This window comes from Callithrix jacchus, chromosome 9 (assembly GCF_049354715.1).
Source record: "Callithrix jacchus isolate 240 chromosome 9, calJac240_pri, whole genome shotgun sequence".
Classification (NCBI taxonomy): domain Eukaryota; kingdom Metazoa; phylum Chordata; class Mammalia; order Primates; family Cebidae; genus Callithrix; species Callithrix jacchus.
The window spans coordinates 68,710,367-68,732,591 of record NC_133510.1 but is presented as its reverse complement, the minus strand read 5'-3'; the positions used below and the strand labels follow the sequence as shown (position 1 = coordinate 68,732,591).

The 22,225-nt window shown below is 42.5% G+C and overlaps 2 protein-coding genes across 4 annotated transcripts in view; one reads left to right on the top strand and one right to left on the bottom strand.

Annotated features, from left to right (window-relative positions):
- The window catches only part of TMPRSS12 (transmembrane serine protease 12), a 40,596-nt gene that overhangs the window by 548 nt on the left and 17,823 nt on the right, over nt 1–22,225 (top strand). The window contains exons 1-3 of one of the 2 annotated variants that reach the window (XM_002752417.7): nt 8,603–8,828; nt 9,506–9,701; nt 15,256–15,524. In XM_002752417.7, coding sequence (XP_002752463.4) covers nt 8,642–8,828; nt 9,506–9,701; nt 15,256–15,524 — 652 coding nt within the window. In that variant the 5' untranslated portion in view covers nt 8,603–8,641. Of the gene's footprint in view, nt 1–8,602; nt 8,829–9,505; nt 9,702–15,255; nt 15,525–22,225 lie in introns of those variants that run through there. The other variant, XM_035256781.3, reaches the window with a different exon arrangement.
- LOC100399071 (natural resistance-associated macrophage protein 2) overlaps nt 15,455–22,225 on the bottom strand; it is a 130,867-nt gene continuing 124,096 nt past the window's right edge. For both annotated transcript variants that reach the window (XR_013521893.1, XR_013521900.1), the window contains exon 18: nt 15,455–15,501. The gene's annotated coding sequence lies outside the window, so the exon portion shown is untranslated. The remainder of the gene's footprint in view (nt 15,502–22,225) is intronic.

Genomic DNA, 22,225 nt, shown 5'->3' with positions numbered 1-22,225 from the left:
ATCTTGGCTCACTGCAACCTCTGCCTCCTGGGTTCAAGCATTTCTTCCGCCTCAGCCTCCTGAGTAGCTGGGATCACAGGCATGTGCCACCATGCCTGGCTAAAATTTTTTTTTTAGGGAAGGAAGGAGGAAGGGAGGAAGGCAGGAAGGCAGGAAGGGAGGGAAGGAGGAAGGGAGGGAGGAAGGAAGGGATGAAGGAAGGAAGGAAGGGAGGAAGGAGGGAGGGAGGGAGGGAGGGAGGGAAGGGAAGGAAGGAATTCAAGCAATGAGAGAGACATTGCCGACTGGATCTAGAGGTTTACAAGTTGATTTCTTTTTTTGAGAGAGAAAGAAAAAAAATGAGTAAAGGAGAGAAAGAAAGAGGAAGAGAGAGAGGGAGGGTGAACGGAAATATTGCTTTATTCTGAAAAAAAATGGGTATTAATAATGGCCAATCAATGTTTCATTTAAACCTATGAGTAGGTGTGATGTGGTATTGACAAGAATGTATATTTTATGTATTTAAAGTGGAGAGCTCTATAAATATTTATTAAGTTTACTTGTTCCAGATCTGAATTCGAGTCCTTGATATCCTTATTAATTTTCTGTCTTATTGAATCTAAGTCTCTATGTATCTGGGTGTTAGGATCGTTAGCTCTTGTTGTTGCATTGATCCTTTTACCACTATATCTTTGTTGCTTTAAAATCTATTTTATCCGCTATGAGAATTGCAACTCCTGCTTTTTATTTATTTATTTATTTATTTTTGCTCTCCATTTCATTGGTAAATCTTTCTCCATCCCTTTGTTTTCAGTCTTTGTGTATCCTTGCATGTGAAACAGGTCTGGATGTAACATGCCGTTGGGTTTTGGCTGGATCTTTTGATTGGGGGATTTAGTCAATTTAAATTTAGGGTTACTGCCATTTGATGTTAACTGGCTGTTTGATCCATTTGTTGATGAAAATTCTTTTTTATGTTGGTGCTCTTTACTTTTTGTAAGGCTAATACTGGTTGTTTCTTTCTGTGTGTAATGCCTCTTTCATAAGCTCTTGTAAAGCAGGCCTGGTGGTAATAAAATCTCTGAGTACTTGCTTGTTCATAAAAGATTTTCTTTTTCCTTCAGTTGTGAAGCTTAGTTTGGCTGGATATGAAATTCTGGGCTGAAGGTTCTGTTCTTTGAGGATGTTGAATATTGGCCCCCACTCTCTTCTGGCTTGTAGAGTTTCTGCTGAGAGATCTGCTGTAAGTCTGATAGGCTTGCCTTTGTGGGTAACCTGACCTTTTTCTCTGGCTGCCCTTAGTATTTTCTCCTTCATTTCAACCCTGGTGAATCTAACGATTATGTGCCTTGGGATTGCTCTTCTTGAGGAATATCTTTGTGGCGTTCTCTGTATTACCTGGGGTTGAATATTGACTTGCTTTGCTAGTTCAGGAAAATTTTCCTGAATAATATCCTAAAGGGTATTTTCCAGCTTGGATTCATGCTCTCCGTCGCATTCAGGTACACCTATCAAACGTAAATTTGGTCTTTTCACATAGTCCCACATTTCTTGGAGACTTTGCTCATTCCTTTTTATCCTTTTATCTCTAATCTTGTCTTCTTGTTTTCTTTCATTAAGTTGGACTTTGACCTCTGTTATCCTTTCTTCTGCTTGAACAATTCGAGTGTTTAAACCTGTGCATACTTCTCAGAGTTCCTGTATTGTATTCTTCAGTTCCATTAATTCACTTATATTCCTAAGTTGTCTATTCTCAATAGGATTTCATCAAACCTTTTTTCAAAGTTCCTAGTTTCTTTACATTGGGCTACAACATGTTCTTTTAACTCACAGAAGTTTCTTATTATCCATTCCCTGAAGAGTGATTCTGTCATTGGGATGCGCTCGTTCTCCATCAAGCCTTGTTCCATTGTTAATGTGGAACTGTGATCATCTTTAGAGGGAGAGGCGTTCTGATTTTGAGTATTCTCAGCCTTTTTATGCTGGTTTCTTCCCATCATTGTAAATTTATCCTCCTGTCGTCTTTGAAATTACCCACTTTCAGATTAGGTCTCTTGATTGGACGTCTAAGTTGTTAGTTCCCAGGGCCAGAATGGCGGCGTTAAGACTGATGGTGCTTTTCTGCCCCAGGATTCTCCTGTCTGGCTTCCTTCCTGTGTCTGTAATGGGCAACTCTGCCTTCCCCGGGCTCCAAACCTCGGTCAGAAGGGGAACCAGTCTCGTTTACTCTGCGCCGAGAACTGCTGCGCTGAGGTGCCGTCACAGCAGCAGTGCCGGTCTCAGGAGTCGTGCTGGGGACCCGTGTGGGTCCTCCAAACCTCGGTCAGAAGGGGAGCCGGCCCTGTTTACTCTGCTCCGAGAGCTGCCGCGCCGAAGTGCCGGCAAAGCCGCTGCGCTGGCGACCCGTGTAGTTCCTCCACTGGGGATCTTCTGCTCCATGAGCGACCAGAATTTGTCTGAAAGTGTGGTGTCCTCTAGTTCTCTGTGCTTTAACTGAGAGCTGCAATCCTGAGCTGTTATCGATCAGCCATCTTTGATCATTCTCCCTGGCTAATTTTTTAATATTTTTAGTAGAGATGAGGTTTCACCATGTTGGCCAGGATGGTCTTGATCTCTTGACCTCGTTATCTGCCTGCCTCGGCCTCCTGTTGGCCAGGATGGTCTTGATCTCTTGACCTCGTTATCTGCCTGCCTCGGCCTCCCAAAGTGCTGGGACTACAGGCATGAGCCACCACGCCCGGCCAGGAACAGGATTATTATCCAGACCTATACAAATCTCTTACAGTTCAACATGTGAATCTCATGATGGCAAGGACTTTTGTTTTGTGTTCTGTTACAGCCTAAGCTCTTATGACAGTGTGTGGCATGGAGAAGGCAGTCAATGAAATCAACATGCAAAGACAAAGATGAGCAAATAAATGACATATATTGGTACCTAACATGAAATAATCAATGTTCCCTAAATATATGAAAAGAAATTCAAACACTCAATATCAATCAGTAAAATGCCAACTAAAACCACAAGTTCCCAACTCACACCCACAAGATACATAAAAAATTAAAAAGCATTTGTTACAACTTGGCAGATTCTATAGAAAAAGAAAAAGATACCTAAAGGCCGGGCATGGTGGCTCGCCTCTGTAATCCCAGCACTTTGGGAGGCTGAGGCAAGTGGATCATTTGAGGTCAGGAGTGCGAGACCAGCCTGGCCAACATGGTGAAACCCCATCTCTACTCAAAACACTAAAATTAGCTGGGCATGGTGGTGGGGCCTGTGGTCCCATCTACTTGGGAGGCTGAGGCAGGAGAATTGCTTGAACCTGGCAGACAAAGGCTGCAGTGAGCCGAGATTGTGCCACTGCACTCCAGCCGGGTGACAGAGTGAGACTCCATCACACACACAAAAAGAAAAAGCAATGGTGAAGACATGAGCAATGGGAACATTATATGTTGCTAGTTGAAGAGTATGCATGTGTATATATGTGTGCGTACATGTATATGTGTGTGTATATATCTGCATATATATCATTATTTTAGAGACAGGGTCTCACTCTGTCACCTAGGCTGGAGTACAGCGGCATAATCATGGTTCACTGCAGCCTTGAGCTCCTGCTGGGGTCAAGCGATCTTTCCACCCAAGCAGCTGTGATTACAGGCATGTGTCACAATGCCCAGCTAATTTTTTAAAATTTTTTTGTAGAGATGAGGTCTTGCTATGTTGCCCAGGCTGGTCTTAAACTCATGGCTTTATGTAATCCTCCCACCTCAGGCTCCCAAAGTGCTGGGATTACAGATGTGACCCATCATGCCTGGCTTGAAGAGAATATTGGTAAAACATTCTGGAAAACAATTTGGCATTATTTAGAGAAGATGATGGTATTCTTTATGACTCAGTAATCCTACCACTAGTATGTAGTACAGAGAGACTCATTCTCATATGCATAATAGTATTAGTTGTAATAGCAAAAACCTGGAAACAGTGCAAATGTCCATTGATAATAGGTTCTAAAGTAGATAAGTACATTGTGGAATATGCACATGATGTATGGGTGAAAGTGAAAGAATTGCAGTTAGATAACCACAGAATTGAATGTAAAGAACCTAATGCTGGCCGGGCGCGGTGGCTCACGCCTGTAATCCCAGCACTTTGGGAGGCCGAGGCAGGTAGATCATGAGGTCAAGAGATCAAGACCATCCTGGTCAACATGGTGAAACCCCGTCTCTACTAAAAATACAAAAAATCAGCTGAGCATGGTGGCGCACGCCTGTAATCCCAGCTACTCAGGAGGCTGAGGCAGGAGAATTGCCTGAACCCAGGAGGCAGAGGTTGTGGTGAGCCGAGATCGCACCACTGCACTCCGGCCTGGGTAACAAGAGCAAAACTCCATCTCAAAACAAAAACAAAAACAAAAAAACTAATGCTGAATAAAAACCAAGAACCAGCTGCAAGAGAGAATTCATCATATGATTCCATTTTTATAAAGCTCATGTAATGAGTAATCTTATGTGTCAACCTGACTGGGCTAAGGGATATCCAGATGGCTGGTAATCACAACTGCTGGGAGTATCTGTGAGGGTGTTTCTATAAGAGATGTGCCTTGGAATCAGGAGAATGAGCAAAGAAGATTGTTCTCACCACTGTAAGTGGGCATCATCTAATCTGTTGAGGTCCCATTACAACAGAAAAGTAGAAGAAGGACAAATTCTGTCCTCTTGAGCTGGGACCATCTTCTCTTGTCCCCGGACATCAACACTGCTGGGTCTCAAGCCTTCAGACTCAGACTGAATCACACTATCAGCTTTTCTTGTTTCTCCAGCTTGCAGATGGCAGACTATGGGACTTCTCAGCCTCCATAATTACGTGAGCCAATTCCTAAAAACCTCTCTCTTTTTTTCTCTCATTCTCCTGGTAGTTCTGTTTCTCTGGAGAACCCTAATACGGTTCAAAAACATGAAAAACTAAAAAAGATATTGTTTAGAGCAGTGGTGTATAATAGAACTCTTCACAATAGTGGAAATATTCTACAACTATGCTGTCCAGTATGGTAAAAAGTGATATGTGGCTCTTGATCACTTAAAATATGGCTAATGTGGCTGAAGAACTGAATCTTAATTTAAATTTGAACTTAAATTGTCACATGTGGTGAGTGGCTACCATACTGTATGGCAAGGTCTATAGAGAGAATAAGTGAAATAACAAACACAAAATCCAGAATATTGGTTACTTCTGAAAGAAAAATAAAAGCAGAATGAGGGAGGGATACACAGGGGATTTCAAAAGCAACAATAATGTTCTTTTTCTTTCTTTCTTTTTTTTTTTTTTTGGATGGGGTTTCACTATGTTGGCCAGACTGGTCTTGAACTTCTCACCCCGTGATCCACCCGCCTTGGCCTCCCAAAGTGCTAGGATTATAGGTGTGGGCCACTGCGCCTGGAAAAATTAGGTGTGGGCCACTGCGCCTGGAAAAACGTACTTTTTCTTAAATGCGTATTCTTGTACTGTTATTCTTTAAACTGAACATATATTTTATAAATATCCTTTTATATGTATTAGATATTTAGTAGGACAAACATAATGAATGGGGTGGTGTATACATGAATGTTTGTATTATTATTACTTAAATTCTGTGTAATAAAATAGTTTTATTTTAAAAATGGCTAATACTCAGCTATGGCCCAAGTGGGAAGATAAAACTTCCCCAAAGCCCTGGCCCTGGGCTCTGGATACTAAAGCCCTCATCCTCCATCACCATGGCTCTCAAGCTTTCACTTGGAAAGGAGAGGGAGGATATTTTGTTTTGAGGCTTACTTAATTTTATCTAAAAATTTTTAATAAGGTCAGGTGTAGTGACTCATGCCTATAATCCCCATACTTTGGGAGGCTGAGGCAGGCTGATCGCTTGACTCGGTTCGAGACCAGCCTGGGCAACACAGTGAAACTCTACCTCTACACAAATATACCAAAAAAAAAAAAAAAAAAAAATTATCCAGGTAAAGTAGCAACACCTGTAGTCCCAGCTACTTGGGAGGCTGAGGCAGGAGAATCACTTGAGCCTGGGAGGCAGAGGTTACAGTGAGCTGAGATCATGCCATTGCACTACTACAGCCTCAGTGACAGTGAGACCCTGTCTGAAAAAGAAAAATTAATGGGATGAAGTAGGTTAAGCTAAGAGAGCTTCTGTGTACAGAAGTCTATGTACAAGGTCTCTTTTTGTAGGTTGAGAAATAAAATCCAGCTTCTATTCTTAAAACTTAACAAAAACCAACAACATTTTTAAAAAAAACAAAGAGGGGAATAAAAGATAAGGAAGTAGGCCGGGTGCAGTGGCTCACACCTGTAATCCCAGTACTTTGGGAGGCCAAGATATATGGATTGCTTCAGGCCAGGCGTTCAAGACCAGCCTGTGCCATGTAGACTTTGTCTCTACTAAAACAAACAAAAAAAGTTGGGCTGGGCGTGGTGGCTCACACCTGTAATCCAAGCACTTTGGAAGCCAAGGCGGGTGGATCACCTGAGGTTGGGAGTTCAAGACCAGCCTGACCAACATGGTGAAACCCCATCTTGAAAAGAAATTAAAAAATAAAAAATAAAAAGTAAAAAAAAAGTTGAGGAAAAGGAAAGTAGAAACTGTAATTGTAAACAACTTTTTGGGTGAAATTTTGCTATAGAGGGAAGCAGGGGATATAGAGGCAATTGAAGACTTTTCAAAGGTGGGAGAAACCAGATGTATTATCTGTTGCTGCATAACAAATTATCCCAAAATGCAGCGGCTTAAAGCAACAAAAATTTATCTTACATTTTCTGTGGGTCAGAACTTTTGAGTGTAGTTTCACAGGGTATCTCTGACTTTGTCTCTCATGAGGTTGCAGTTAGGGTGTCAGCCAGAACTGTGGTCTCATCTCAAGGTGTGATCAGGGAACATCTGCCTCTAAGCAGATCATGCGGTGTTGCATGACTCAGCTCTTAGTGGCTGTTCAACTGAGGACTTCAGTTCCTCAATGGCTCTTGCTGGCAGCCTTTCCACAGGGCCACAGGGCAGCTTATAACATGGCAACAGCTTTACGTCAGAGCAACAGGGCTGGAGAGAGTGCTTAGGACAGAAATCACTATCTTTTTATAACCCAGTCTTGAGCATGGTAGCTCGTTACCTCTAGTAACTCTGTTTACTAGAAGTGAGTCATGAAATCCAGCCGACACTGAAGGAGAGGGAACTGACTAAGGATGTGAATACAGGAGACAGGGTTCATTGGCGGGTATTTTGGAGGCTGCCTGCACCAGAGGGTATTTGTCTATGTTTACAAAGGCATACGCAATCTGATTACATTTCTCACACACAGAAACACACACACCCCAACTATGTTTCCTCCACTTTCTAATGTCACCTTCCACTAAACTATCTGGGGAAAAGGACTTTGTTTCTTGTTAGCCCATAGAGATCAGCTCATGCTGCAGCTTGTGTCTCCAGTATCACCTCCTCCACCCTCCCGATTCTGGCACAGCTCTGAGCCTCCGCTCGCTTTCCCACATGCCACCATGAGTAAGTCCCAAACTAATGTGCTCCTTTTTTCTAATGCTGCCAACCGCACCAGCCTCAGAAGATGGTATGAGCAAGGCGGCTGTCCTTTTACTGACCTCTACATTAATTCTCCACCACCTCACCAACTTCCCACAGCCCACATGGTCTTATTACTGAAGGTGTTGGGGTAACAAAGGCCAAGTTCAGTAGAGGTCAAGATAGGAGTGACAGAACAATTTAAAGCTGAACATTAGGCATCACTCTTAAAACTCTTGGGTTATGTTAGAGAAAACTTATTCAGTGATACTCATTACAGCAAGGCAGACTTTATTCAGGACCATGGGATAGGGACAGGGACCACGGCAATGGGATTTTGTAGTGGGTAGAGGGACTGGGCTAAAATCCAAACACAGCAAGGGCAAGAGAGAATTTGCAGCCAAGGAGCAGGGTAAGGGTGTCAGTGGACTGAAAATTACTAAGAGGTGGCATCAGGAGTAATGGGATTCTGGCTAACCGACCTAACAGGATTCTTGCTGGACAGGTGATCAGACAACACCTGGGGTACCGTGGTGGATGAGGAACCCTATCAGACCTTGAGAGTGAGGAGATTCCTTTCTTCCTTCCTTCCTTTCTTTCTCTCTCTCTCTCTCTCTCCCCCCCTTCTCTCTTTCCTTCTTTTATTTTTCTTTTGACCTTTCTTTTCTTTTTCCTTCTTTTATTTTGAGACAGTTTCACTCTTGTTGCCCAAGCTGGAGTGCAATGATGCAAAGTCGGCTCACTGCAACCTCCGACTCCTGGGTTCAAGCGATTCTCCTGCCTCAGCCTCCCGGGTAGCTGGGATTACAGGCATGCACCACCATGCCTGGCTAATTTTGTATTTTTAGTTGAGATGGGTTTCTCCATGTGGGTCAGGCTGGTCTCGATATCCCAACCTCAGCTTCCCAAAGTGCTGTGACTACAGGCGTGAGCCGCTGCGCCCGGCCCAGATGGGTTCTTCCTAAACTGACCTACTCCCCGCACTTTACCCGCACCCCCCGCCCCGCCCTGCCTGCACTGGTTCCCCCTCTTCGCCCCCAGGACGTGCACCCCACGTGCCGAGGGCGGGTGGGAAGTATCTGCCGCCATCTTGCTCACCAGCCTTCAAAATGCGGCTGGGGCTCCTGAGTGCAGCGCTATTGTTTGTGGGGAGCTCTCACTTATACTCAAACCCCGACTCGCCCTCCGGGAAGCCCAGTCTCGGCCCCTCGGTGGAACCGGCCGCTGGTTCCCAGCAGGCTGAAGCCTCCCGCGAGAGGCCCTGGCGGCGGAGGGAAGGAGGGGCGCACACAAAGGGCAGTACCTGTTCGCGCCAGTCTCTGGGCGGCATCTCTTGCCTTTCCCCACCGCTACAGTATTTGAATTTGGGTTCCTCCTTTTCTGTTGTCCCAACCGCCTTTAACCAAAATTTTACATACCTAAACCGTTTCTAGACCCGTTATAACAGTAGTCCTAACAGTAAAAGGGCACATTTGTATTGTGAATCTGTATTTTCTCCTCAAAACATTCTGGGGTTTATCACCCCCATTTTATAGATTAATAAGTCACGGGATAAAGAGTTGAAAGGGAGGGCTATTAGGTGACCATTTCATGCTACAGGAGAGAAAAATTAGCCCAGCAAGTGAAACGGTGAGCATTAGAATTTGCAGCTCTCGACTCACCGTTCCCAGGCTCTTTAACTGCTGATTCACACAAGGAAGAATGTGATACGTGGCCAGAAAAATTTATGTTTTTGGGGACTAGAGTTTTAAAATCAATGAACTGTGTTGACTTCATGTCTGTTTCTAAGTATGGCATATTTATTTGTCTTGACCCTCCAAGTTTCTTTCAAAATATGGGCATGCCTCTGGTTTGTTAGCTTGCTTAATGTTTTTTTAGATAGGAATTTAAAGGATTACATTAATATGTTCATGTTAGGAAGTAACATATAATATAGATGCTCAGTCCAAATAACGTATCATTTTTATTTTTAGACTGTGGAACGGCACCACTTAAGGATGCGCTGCAAGGGTCTCGGATTATAGGGGGCACAGAAGCTCAAGCTGGCACATGGCCTTGGGTGGTGAGCCTGCAGGTGAAACATGGCCACGTTCTTTCTCATGTATGTGGGGGAACCCTAGTGAGAGAGAGGTGGGTCCTCACAGCTGCCCACTGCACTAAAGACGCTAGGTACGTATTCAGAACACAACCATTTTATTCTCTTAGGGGACAGTTTGAAGTGATAGAGGACCATTTAACTTCAGCTATTCTCAGTTAAGCTATGTTTGCAAATAGCCATAATGCCTTGTACATAGTACATTGTATTTGTTGAAAGAAGTCCTTTATTTTTTACTTTTTTTTTTTTGAGATGGAGTGTCGCTCTGTTGCCCAGGCTGGAGTGCAGTGGTGCAGTCTCAGCTCACTGCAATCTCTGCCTCTTGGGTTCAAGTGATTCTCCTGCCTCAGCCTCCTGAGTAGCTGGGATTACAGGCACCTGCCACCAGGCCCGGCTAATTTTTGCATTTTTAATAGAGACAAGGTTTTGTTATATTAGCCAGGCTGGTCTCAAACTCCTGACCTCAGGTAATCCACCAGCCTCCGCCTTCCAAAGTGCTTGGATTACAGGTATGAGCCACCACCGCCTGCCCTCTATCATGCTATACTCTTTCCTAGAGCTGTCTAGTCTACCTCTGTTTCGGCAATCACCACATGCTGTCAAATCCTAGGTCTTTCCTGATGAGTCATATTTCCAGCTCCCTCCAATGCATATATATTGGAGTCACATTCTTTTTTTTTTTTTGAGATGGAGTTTCGCTCTTGTCACCCAGGCTGGAGTGCAATGGCACGATCTCGGCTCACCGCAACCTCCGCCTCCCGGGTTCAGGCAATTCTCCTGCCTCAGCCTCCCGAGTAGCTGGGATTACAGGCACGGGCCACCATGCCCAGCTAATTTTTTGTATTTTTAGTAGAAACAGGGTTTCACCATGTTGACCAGGATGGTCTTGATCTCTTGACCTCGTGATCCTCCCGCCTCAGCCTCCCAAAGTGCTGGGATTACAGGCTTGAGCCACCGCGCCCGGCCTGGAGTCCCATTCTAAATAAGTCCCAAACAGAATTTACTTTCCTCTGATACTGTTTCTTCTCTATTTTCTCAGTTAATACCATCATCAACAGTTCCATTACCCAGAGAGTTATCTGACTTCTCCCAGTTCACCTCTCCAGGTGGTCCCCAAGGCCTGTGAAGGCTCTCTGTACAGTATCTTAAATTTGCTTCTTCTGTCCTTAACCCTCCCTACTGATTAAAAGTAGATCCAGAGTATCAGTCCCCATATCCCTAGCTTATGACTTACCATACTTATATTTACTACTATGATGATAACTGTCCTAATGAATGTGAAATGGTAGCTCATTGTGGCTTCTCTCTCAATTTCCCAAATTACTAGTGATGTTAAGCATTTTCTGTGCTCTTATTGGCCATTTGTATATCTTCTTTGGAGAAATGTCTATTCAAGTCCTTTGTCCATTTTAGGACTGGGCTCTTTGCTTTTTTGTTGAGTTGTAGGAGTTCTTTATGTATTCTGGATATTAATCTGTCGTCAGACACATGACTTGCAAATATTTTCTCCCATTCTGTGGGTCATCTTTTCACTCTCTTCATAGGGTCCTTTGATACACAAAAGCTTTTAATTTTGATGAAGTCAAATGTATCTATTTTTCCTTTTGTCGCCTGTGTTTCTGGTGTAATATGAAGAAATCATCATATCAAATCCAGTATCAGGAAGCTTTTCCCCTGTGTTTTCTTCTAAGAGTTTATAGCTTTAGCTCTTAGATTTAGATCTGTGATCCATTTTGAGTCAATTTTTGCATAAGGTATCAGGTAAGTATATGTCATTGTTTTACATGTGGCTATCCAGTTTTTCCCAGCACTTTCTGTTGAAAAGTTTGTCCTTTCCCCATTGGATGGTATTGGTACCCTCATTGAAAATCAGTTGATCATATATGAGCGGGTGTGTTTCTGGGCTCTCAGTTCTTTACCATTGATGTATAGATCTGTCCTTATGCTTGTATCACACTGCTTGGATTAGTATGGCTCTGTAGGAAGTATTTTTTGTTGGTGGTTTTTTTTGTGTGTTTTTTTTAGACACAGTCTCGTTTTATCTCCCAGGCTGGCAGGCAGTGGCACAATCTCAGCTCACTGCAACCTCTACCTCCCAGGCTCAGGTGATCCTCCCACCTCAGCCTATTGAAAAGCTGGGACTACAGGTGTGCACCACCATGTCTGACTAATTTTTGTATTTTTTTTTTTGTAGAGACGGGGTTTCACTATGTTGCCTAGGCTGGTCTGAAACTCCTGGGCTGAAGTGATCTGCCTGTTTGGCCTCCCAAAGTGGTGGGATTGCAGGTGTGAGCCACTGGGAATGGAAATTAGTTCAGCCCCTGTGGAAACCAGTTTGGAGATTTCTCAGAGAACTTAAAAACAGAACTATCGTTTGACCCAGCAATCCCATTACTGAATATATACCTGAAGAAATATAAATAATTTTACCGTAAAGACACATGCATGCATATGTTCATCACTGCACTATTCACAGTAGCAAAGACATGGAATCAACCTAGATGCTCATCAGTGGACTGGATAAAGAAAATGTGGTACACAGATACCATGGAATACTATGCAGTCATAAAAAAGAATGAAATCATGTCCTTTGTAGCAATATAGCTGGAGCTAGAGGTCGTTATTCAAAGCAAATTAATACGGGAACAGAAAACCAAATATTGCTTGCTATCTCCTATAAGCGGGAGCCAAACACTGAGTACACGTGGACATGAAGTAGGGAATAACAGACACTGGGGCCTACTTGAGGGGAGGGGAGGGGGACTGAGAAACTACCTATTGGGAACTGTGCTCATTACATGGGTGGTGAAATCATCTGCACACCAAACCCCTGCCACACAGTTTGCCCATGTAACAAACCAGCACATGTACCTCCGAACGTACCATGGCAGTTAGGGAGAAAATATAAATAAAAGTGTTGGCACCTCCCCACTTGCCATCTCGCTCCTTCTCATCATGCGATGCTCCTGCTCTCCTTTCTCCTTCCATCATGATGTAAGCTCCCCGAAGCCCTCCCCACAAGCAGTGCCAGCACCATGGTTTCTGTGCAGCCTGCACAATGTCAGCCAATTAAACCTCTTTTCTTTATAAATTACCAGTTTCACCATGTTGGTAAGGCTGGTCTTGAACTCCTGACCTCGTGATCCACCCACCTTGGCCTCCCAAGTGCTGGGATTACAGGCGTGAGCCACGGCACCTGACCCAAATATTTATTTATAACAAAGCAAGAATGGCCAAATACATATGAATGTACCACTGTTTGTTAATCCATCTACTACTTGAAGGACATTTAAGTTGTTTCCAGTTTGGTCAATTATGACTAAAGCCACTATAAACATTTCTGTGCATCTAGGTTTTCTCTTCATTTGTGTAAATACCCAAGAGTGAGACTACCTTGTCAAATGGTAAGAGTATGTGCAATCTTATATTTAAAAAAATAAAGAAGTAGAACTTTTTTTTTCTTTTGAGATGGAGTTTCGCTTTTGCCGAGGCTGGAGTGCAGTGGCACAATCTCGGCTCACTGCAACCTCTGCCTCCTGGGTTCAAGCGATTCTCCTGTCTCAGCCTCCCCAGTAGCTGGGATTAAAGGCACCTGCCACCATGCTCAGCTAATTTTTGTATTTTTAGTAGAGACAGGGTTTCACCATGTTGGCCAGGCTGGTCTCAAACTCCTGACTTCGTGATCCACCCCACTTGGCCTCCCGCAGTGCTGAGATTATAGGCATGAGCCACTGCTCCCGGCATTTTTTTTTTTTTTAAGACAGGGTCTCACTCTATTCTTCAGGCTTGAGTGCAGTGGTACGATCATGGCTCACTGCAGCCTCACCCTCCTGAGCTCAAGCAATCCTCCCACCTCAGCCTCCAGTAGGTGGTACTACAGGCACATGCCACCACACCCAGCTAATTTTTGTATTTTTTTAGAGACAGAGTTTCGCCATGTTGCCCAGGGTGGTCTTGAACTTCTGGGCACAAGCAATCTGCCTGCCTCGGCCTCCCAAAGTATTGAGATTACAGGCATGAGCCACCATGCCCAGCCTAGAACATATTTAATGTAAGCAAATGAGAAAACAAATAATTTTTCTCATATTATTATACTTCCTAGAAATAATAGCTATTAATTTTTTGTTACGTAGTCTTCTAGATTTTTCTAGCCAAATTATTTTATATAACAGACTCCTATATCTAAACTGTGAAGTAGCCTTTTTTTTTTTTTTTTTTTGAGACAGAGTCTTGCTCTGTTGCCAGGCTCCAGGCTGGAGTGCAGTGGTGCAATCTCGGCTCACTGCAACCTCTGCCTTCCGGGTTCAAGCAATTCTCCTTCCTCAGCCTTCTGGGTAGCTGGGATTACAGGCGCACGCCACCATGCCCAGCACCTTTTTTATTAAATTATATAACATGAGCATTTTTCCATGTCAACATATGTTGCTTCTGTTTTCCACTTTGTAGATGTGCCAAGATTTCTGTGGAAATATTTTTATAGCTAAATTTTTGTGTTCATCTTTTATTTCCTTGGGGTAAATTCTAGGAAGTAGAACTGCAGAGTCAAATGCAATGCAGCTTTTTTAGCCTATTGATATATGTTGTCAAAATGCCTATCGATACACTTTCTGCCATGAATAAGAGTGCCCTTTTTCCTCTAACTCGTGTCTACACCGAGTGTTATCATCGAGTGTTATCATCGAACACACACATGCTCACTTAATGTTGCCAGTTTGAAGGATGAAAAGTTATCTCCATATTTGTAAGCAACAGTGTATAAAGTGAAAGTTCCTGCTTTGTCATTCAATTCCAGATGTTAACTACTGTTAACCTCCTGTGGTTTTAATTGTTGACTGTTTCACTTGTTTTGGGTTTGGTTTTTTGCTTGCTTGCTTTTTTAAGACGGCCAAGATCTATTAGTTGCTTCTTGTTTTTACCTTTAGTGTCATGCTTTATCAAATCCTTTCTTGTGTCAATGTTATATATTCATCTATGTTATTTTCTGGTTTCGTTTTTTTAATTCACGTGCTAAGTTAATATCCAAATGTTTCATTCCAGTAAGTTTCAAAAACATTATAAAAGCAGAGGGAATATTTTAGTGAACTTTCATGTACCCATCTTCCAGCTTCCTGTTATCAACTGACAGCTGATCTTGTTTCACCTACACCCTCACCATTCCCCCTCCAATTATTTTGAAGCAAATCTAAGACATATCACTTTGGGTATCTCTAAAAAATAGGAACTCTTTATTTAAAAGATCTGTACATTTAAATATTTAATCCATTTGGAGTTTATTTTGGTGTTTAGTGTTATTTCAGGGATTGAATTTTATTTTTCTTTTCAAATAACTAGTTGCCCCGATACCACATGCTGAATAATTCATTCTTTTGTCCATTGATTAAAAGTGTTGCCTTAATAACATATTAAATTCTCATGTACTTGAACCTGTTTCTGGATTCTCTGTCCCATCGGTCTTTTTATCCTTTCCTAGATCATGATACTTGTGTTAGTTGATATTTTATGTCACATGAAACTAGAATTAAAGTTTTTTATTATTAATCTACCATGAGAACAAAACTAGTGGGAGATTACGAATATGTACTTAGTTAAGTAAAGATGTTTATAATAAGAATGTTTACTTTCTTTCAGCAATCCTTTAATGTGGAGAGCTGTGATTGGAACTAATAATATACATGGGCACCATCCTCATACCAAGAAGATAAACATTAAAACAATCATTATTCATCCAAACTTCATTTTGGAATCTTATGTAAATGACATTGCACTTTTTCACTTAAAAAAGGCAGTGAGGTATAATGACTATATTCAGCCTATTTGCCTACCTTTTGATGTTTTCCAAATCCTGGACGGAAACACAAAGTGTTTTATAAGTGGCTGGGGAAGAACAAAAGAAGAAGGTAATTATAGTCTGAATTTTACTGATACACATTTTCCTGATTCTGAGCAGAGGAAGGTCAAACCTTTTATACACAGTCACGTACCACATATGACATTTAGGTCAATGATGGACTGCATACATGATGGTGGTCTATAAGATTTTTTTTTTATATTTTTACTGAACCTTTTTTTAAATCTAGACAGAGTCTCACTCTGTTGCCCAGGCTGGAGTGCAGTGGTGTGATCTCAGCTCACTGCAGCCTCCACCTCCCAGGTTCAAGTGGTTCTCTTGCCTCAGCCTCCCAGTTAGCTGGGATCACAGGCATGCACCACCACACTTGGCTAATTTTTGTATTTTTAGTAGAGATAAGGTTTCGCCATGCTGGCCAGGCTGGTCTCAAACTCCTGGCCTCCTGTGATCCGCCTGCCTTGGCCTCCCAAAGTGCTGGGATTACAGGTGTGAGCCACCGAGCCTGGCCTTTCTGTGTTTAGATATACAAATGCTTACTACTGTATCACAGCTGTCTTCAATATTTAGTACAGCTGAACAGGTTGTAGCCTAGGAGTACCAGGTTATACTGTAGACCTTAGGGGTGCAGCAGACTGTGCCATCCAGGTTTGTGGACGTGCACTCTATTGTGGTTGCACAACAACAGAGTTGCCTAATGAGGTATTTCTCAGAATGTTCTCCATCATTAAGTGATGCCTGACTGTGTTTGTTTCTTTCTGTGTATTATCTTTTTATCACTTTATGCCATGAGATTGAAAAGTATTATAGGTCCTTATAAAACACTGAAAAAAACTTTTGGAGGGGCGGGTCTGTTTTTTTTTTTTTTTAACTTCTGGGAGAGAGAGAGAAAATTCTCTTCCAAAGCAGAAACAGAGACTTTCTCCGGTTGTACATGCCAAGATACTTGAACCTTAAGATAGAATGGTGGTTCCAAGTGTTTCTGTAGTTTGAACTCAGATTATGAAGCCAGCTCTGTGGCAGAATTCTCTCTTTTAAGCAAGACATTTCTGGCTATGAGGAATCATGTTTGGTTTCCTTTTAATTTATTTAATGCCTTATTTAGTATCAGGCAAGCTGATTGCGATATATATTTTTAGTGTACATAGGGGCACTAAATGTTAACTGACTGAACTAATGGGAGGAATAAAAAATAGATGACACAGTCTCTTTGTCTTTGTCTTTCCCAGCTACCATTTGGGAGAGTTTACCATGTTTCAGGCCCTGTTCTTGTTCTTGTTATTTAAAACACTTTTTTTTAGAGATGGGGGTCTCACTCTGTCACCCAGGCTGGAGTACAGTGGTACAACTGTAGCTCACTGCAGCCTCGAACTCCCAGGCTCAAGCAATTCTCCTGCCTCAGCCTCTCCAATAGCTGGGACTACAGGCACATAACACCACACCCAGCTTCTTAAAATATTTTATGTATGTATATATGTATGTTTATTTATTTATTTATTTAAAGATAGGGTCTTGCTCTGTCACCCAGGCTGGAGTGCAGTGGGAGGATCATAGCTCACTGTAACCCTGACCTCCTGGTCTCAAGTAATCCTCCTGCCTCAGCCTCCCAAGTAGCTGAGACTACAGGCATGTGCCATCATGCCCAGCCAATTTTTTCATTTTTTTGTAGAGATAGGGTCTTGCCATGTTTCCTAGGCTGATCTTGAACTCCTGGCCTCAAGAAATCCTCCTGCCTCAGCCTCCCAAAGTGCTGACATTACAGGTATGAGCCATTGTCCCCAACTTTTGTTTGTTTGTTTTTAGGAGACCGTCTTGCTGTGCTGCCCAGGCTGGTCTCGAACTCCTGGCCTCAAGCATTCCAGCTTCTTCAGTCTCCTGAGTAGCTGGGTTTATAGGCATGAGCACCATGCCTGTTTTAAATATACTCCTTTATCTTCTGCCCCCAATATGCCTAAAAGGGAGTTAATGTTATTTCCCCCTATTTAACAGACCAGGAATTGAGAATCTTAAAAGTTAAGAAACTGGGACTCAAATCTAAGTCTCTTTTATTCTAAAACCTGAATATTTAACAACTGCATCAAACTGCTCTTGAGGGAATCATAGTCCAGTTAGGAATATATGAGATTAAGTACTAAGACTCTTTTTTCTTCCTATTCCCCACAGACCCTAGCCATTTAAATATTTGTGGATTATTTAGCTAGGATATAGATAAACGTATGAAAGATCTGTGAATTATTATTTTTCTTTTTCCCATCTATGGATACTTTCTTAAGGAAGATAAGGAAAGCAACATGCTGTAGGGAACATAGGCTCTAGAATGACAGACCTAATTCTGAATCCCAGCCTGCCACCACGGGCTCGCTGAATGACCATGGGCATGTTTTTGACTCTTCAATAACAATTAGAACAGCAATAATAGAAGCCACTACCATTTGTTTAGGGCCAGGTACTTAATAAAATGCTAAGCATTGTAATGCATTATCTCATTTAATACCCCGGCAACAGTACAGAAAATACTACAAAATGAATGAGTAAAATAAAGCTTAAAGAGGTTAAATGAGTTGCTCAAACTAATAAAATAACCAAGTGATAAAGTCAGAATTCAAGCCCAGTTCTGCCTCTTGCAAAACGCATGTATTTCCACCATATGTGTGTGTGTGTGTGTGTGTGTGTGTGTGTGTGTGTGTGTGTGTGTCTATATATACATATATATATTTGAGACAGAGTCTCACCCTGTTGCCCAGCCTGGAGTGCAATGGCACAATCTCAGCTCACTGCAACCTCTGTCTCCTGGGTTCAAGCAATTCTCCTGCCTCATTTCCCAAGTAGCTAGGATTACAGGCACGTGCCATCACACCCGGTTAATTTTTTGTATCTTTAATAGAGACGGGGTTTCACCATGTTGTCGAGGGTGGTCTCAAACTCCTGATCTCATGATTTGCCCACCTCGGCCTCCCAAAGTGCTGGGATTATAGCCGTGAGCCACCACGCCTGACCTCCACTATATTATTAACATATCTTCTTTCACAATGTCATCCAGTTTCATGATCTGTTAAAGTATGAGCAATAATACCCCTCAGAGAGTTGTTTTGAGAATTAAATTAGTTCTCCAGCACCATGGTAGATTACATGCACATACCGAGCTCCCCACTGAAAACTATTAAAGAGGGAGATTACATAGGCTAAGGACTCGATGTTACAATGGAACTTAGGGAATTGGAACACAGAAGTTGACTTTCATCTTGAGAGTATTTGCCAAAAAGTTAACTTTTAATATTGATTTCAGTGGTTTCATGGGCCTTGGAAAGAGATGGTTAAAGAACAAAACTTGTCCATCTTGGGGAGTAGAGAAGACACTCCCATAAAGCTGGAGTCCCATAGCTATGCTTTAAAAATGAGTCAGACTCATGACCTAGCATATAATTCTTTTTTTTTTTTTTTTTAAAGAGAGAGTCTTGCTCTGTCATCCAGGCTGGAAGACAGTGGCACAATCTCAGTTCACTGCAACCTCTGCCTCCTGATTTCAAACAATTCTTGTGCCTCAGCCTCCCGAGTAGCTTGGATTACAGGGGTACACCACCATGCCCAGTTAATTTTTGTATTCTAATAGAGATGGAGTTTCACCATGTTGGCCAGGCTGATCTTAAACACCTGGCCTCAAGTGATCTGCCCACCTTGGCCTCCCAAAGTGCTGGGACTACAGGTGTGAGACACTGTGCCCGCCTTGTTCTTATATATACAGTATACTTCAAATATGATCTAGGTAGGTTGAAAAAAAGGGAGGGGAAAAATACACATGACTACATTAATCAAAAGAAAGCTGGATTACACCTGTAATCTTAGCACTTTGAGAGGCTAAGGTGAGAGGATTGCTTGAGGCCAGGAGTTTGAGACCAGCCTGAGCAACATAGGGCGACCTCATCTCTACAAAAATAAAAACAAAAAATTAGCCAGGTATGGTAGTTCAGATCTGCAGTTCCAGCTATGTGGGAGGATCGCTTGAGCCCATTATATATAGTTCATGATATTTAATGAACTATTTAATGATAGCACCACTTCACTCCAGCCTGGGTGACAGAGAAAAACCCTGTCTCCAAACAAAGAAAATAAGGTGGAATGGAAAACAGAAAAAGTAGGAATGCCTATATAAATGTCAGATAAAGTAGACTTTAGAGCAAAGACGATTACAAGGATGGTGAGAGACATTACATAATAATAAAAGGGTCAGTCCACCAAGAAGACATGGCAGTGCTAAACATGTATACACCAAACAACAGACATTCAGTTTTTTGTTTGTTTTTTGAGACAGAGTCTCCCTCTCTCACCCAGGCTGGAGTGCAGTGACACAATCTCAGCTCACTGCAACCTCTGCCTCCCAGCTTCAAATGATTCTCCTGCCTCAGCCTCCTGAGTAGCTGGGACTAGCTGGGCATGATGGCAGGTGCCTGTAGCCCAAGATCAAACCATTGCAACTCCAGCCTGGGCAATAAGAGTGAGACTCTGTCTCAAAAACAAACAAACAAACAAAACGAAACTCATTGAAGAAACTAGGTATCATATTAAACACAGCTAAAGAGAGGATTTATGAACTAGAAGATATATCTGGAGGATATACATCTTAGCACAGAGAGAAGAAAAGAGAAAACATGAAATAGGTATAAGGATAGAATGAGAAAATCTAACATCTAATGATAGTGTCAGAGAGGAAAGAATAAAGAAGATAGAAGAGAGGCAATATTCAATGGATTTGGGTTAAAATTTCTTAAAAACTGATGAAAGATGTGAATCCAGATTTTATATATATATATATATAAACATATTGATATAAACATAAAATATATATATATATATATATATATATATATATATATTTTTTTTTTTTTTTTTTTTTTTTTTTTTGAGATGGAGTTTCACTCTTGTTGCCCAGGCTGGAGTGCAATGGCATGATCTCAGCTCTGCCTCTCAGGTTCAAGTGATTCTCCTGCCTCAGCCTCCTGAGTAGCTGTGACTACAAAATTAGCTATCATACCTGGCTAATTTTTTATTTTTAGTAGAGATGGGATTTATCCATGTTAGTCAGACTGGTCTCAAACTCCTGACCTGAAATGATCTACCCACCTCAGCCTCCCAAAGTGCTGGGATTACAGGCATGAACCAACATGCCCCACCTAATCCAGATAAAATATTAATAAGCACAATACTAGCCAAAAACAAAAAAAAACATAATCCCTTTCATACATTATACTGAAGTTGAACAACAACAAAAAAACTCAGAATATCTGAAATGTAGCCAGAGATAAAAGAAAAACCTTATAATAGAATACAGATTAGTTTTCAGAAAACTTCTCAATAGCAATAATGAAAGCCAAAAGACACTCTCTCCCGTTGCCATGTGAAGATGTACTTGCCTCCCTCTTTGCCTTCTGCCAACGGCTTCTTGAGGCCTACTCTCAAGAAACATGTCTTGAGTACAGACTGCAGAACTGATTATTGAGATCATCATGGTGGACAGGAGGCAGAACTAGATTGCATCTCCAACTCGGAGCTTCTGTCCAGCCTGCAGTGCTGATTACTCTGATCATTCTGGCTGACGGGAGGCAGAACTGGATTTCAGCTCTAACTTGGATGGACAGAGCAGCGTGTGGAGCTTTGCATCATGAATTTTAGCCAGGAGCAACTTCAGGAATAAACCAGGAATCCCAAGACAACCCATAGACCCTCTGAAGGGAGCAGACTGCTCCTGCAGGACCTGGGAGATACCCCAAATACTGTGGGAAGTCGGTAGCCTGGGGTAAGTTCTCACCTGTTTGCCTACTGTCTGGAAACAGACTTGGTACTGTTGCGGGGCACAGTGGGAGTGAGACTGGCCCTTCGGATTGTATGTGAGCTGGATGAAGCCTGTGATTGCTGACTTTCCCCTACTCCCCTGACAACCTGCATGACTCAGCAGACGTAGCCATAATACCCCTCAATATACAACTCCATTGACCTGGGAACCTCACTCCCATTCCCCACAGCAGCTGCAGCAAGACCCACCCAAGGAGAGTCTGAGCTCAGACATGCCTAGCCCTGCCCCTACCTGATGGTTCTCCCCTACCCACCCTGGTAGCTGAAGACAAAGGGCATATATTCATGAGAGTTCTAGGGCCCTGACCACCCCAGTTCCTGGTGATTCCTGGAAAGCACCACCTCCTGGCAGGAGGCCAACCAGCACAGAAATAGGACGTTAAACCACCAAAGCTAAGAACTTTCACAGAGTCCATTTCAACCCCTGCCATCTCCACTGGAACAGATGCTGGTATCCATGGCTGAGAGACCCATAGATCATTCACATCACAGGACTCTGTAGACAACTCCCAGTACCAGCCCAGAGCCCGGTAGACTTGCTAGGTGGCTAGACCCAGAAGAAAGATAGCAATCACTGCAGCTCAGCTCTCAGGAAGCCACATCCATAGGAAAAGGCAGAGAGTACTACATTAAAGGAACACCCCATGGGACAAAATAATCTAAACAGTCTTCAGCCCTATACCATCCCTCTGACAGAGCCTACCCAAATGAGAAGGAACCAGAAAACCAACTCTGATAATATGACAAAACAAGGCTCTTTAACACCCCCCAAAAAATCAGACTAGCTCACCAGCAATGGAGCCAAACCAAGAATAAATCCCAGATTTACCTGAAAAAGTATTCAGGAGGTGAGTTATTAAGCTACTCAGGGAGGCACCAGAGAAAGGTGAAGCCCAATGCAAGGAA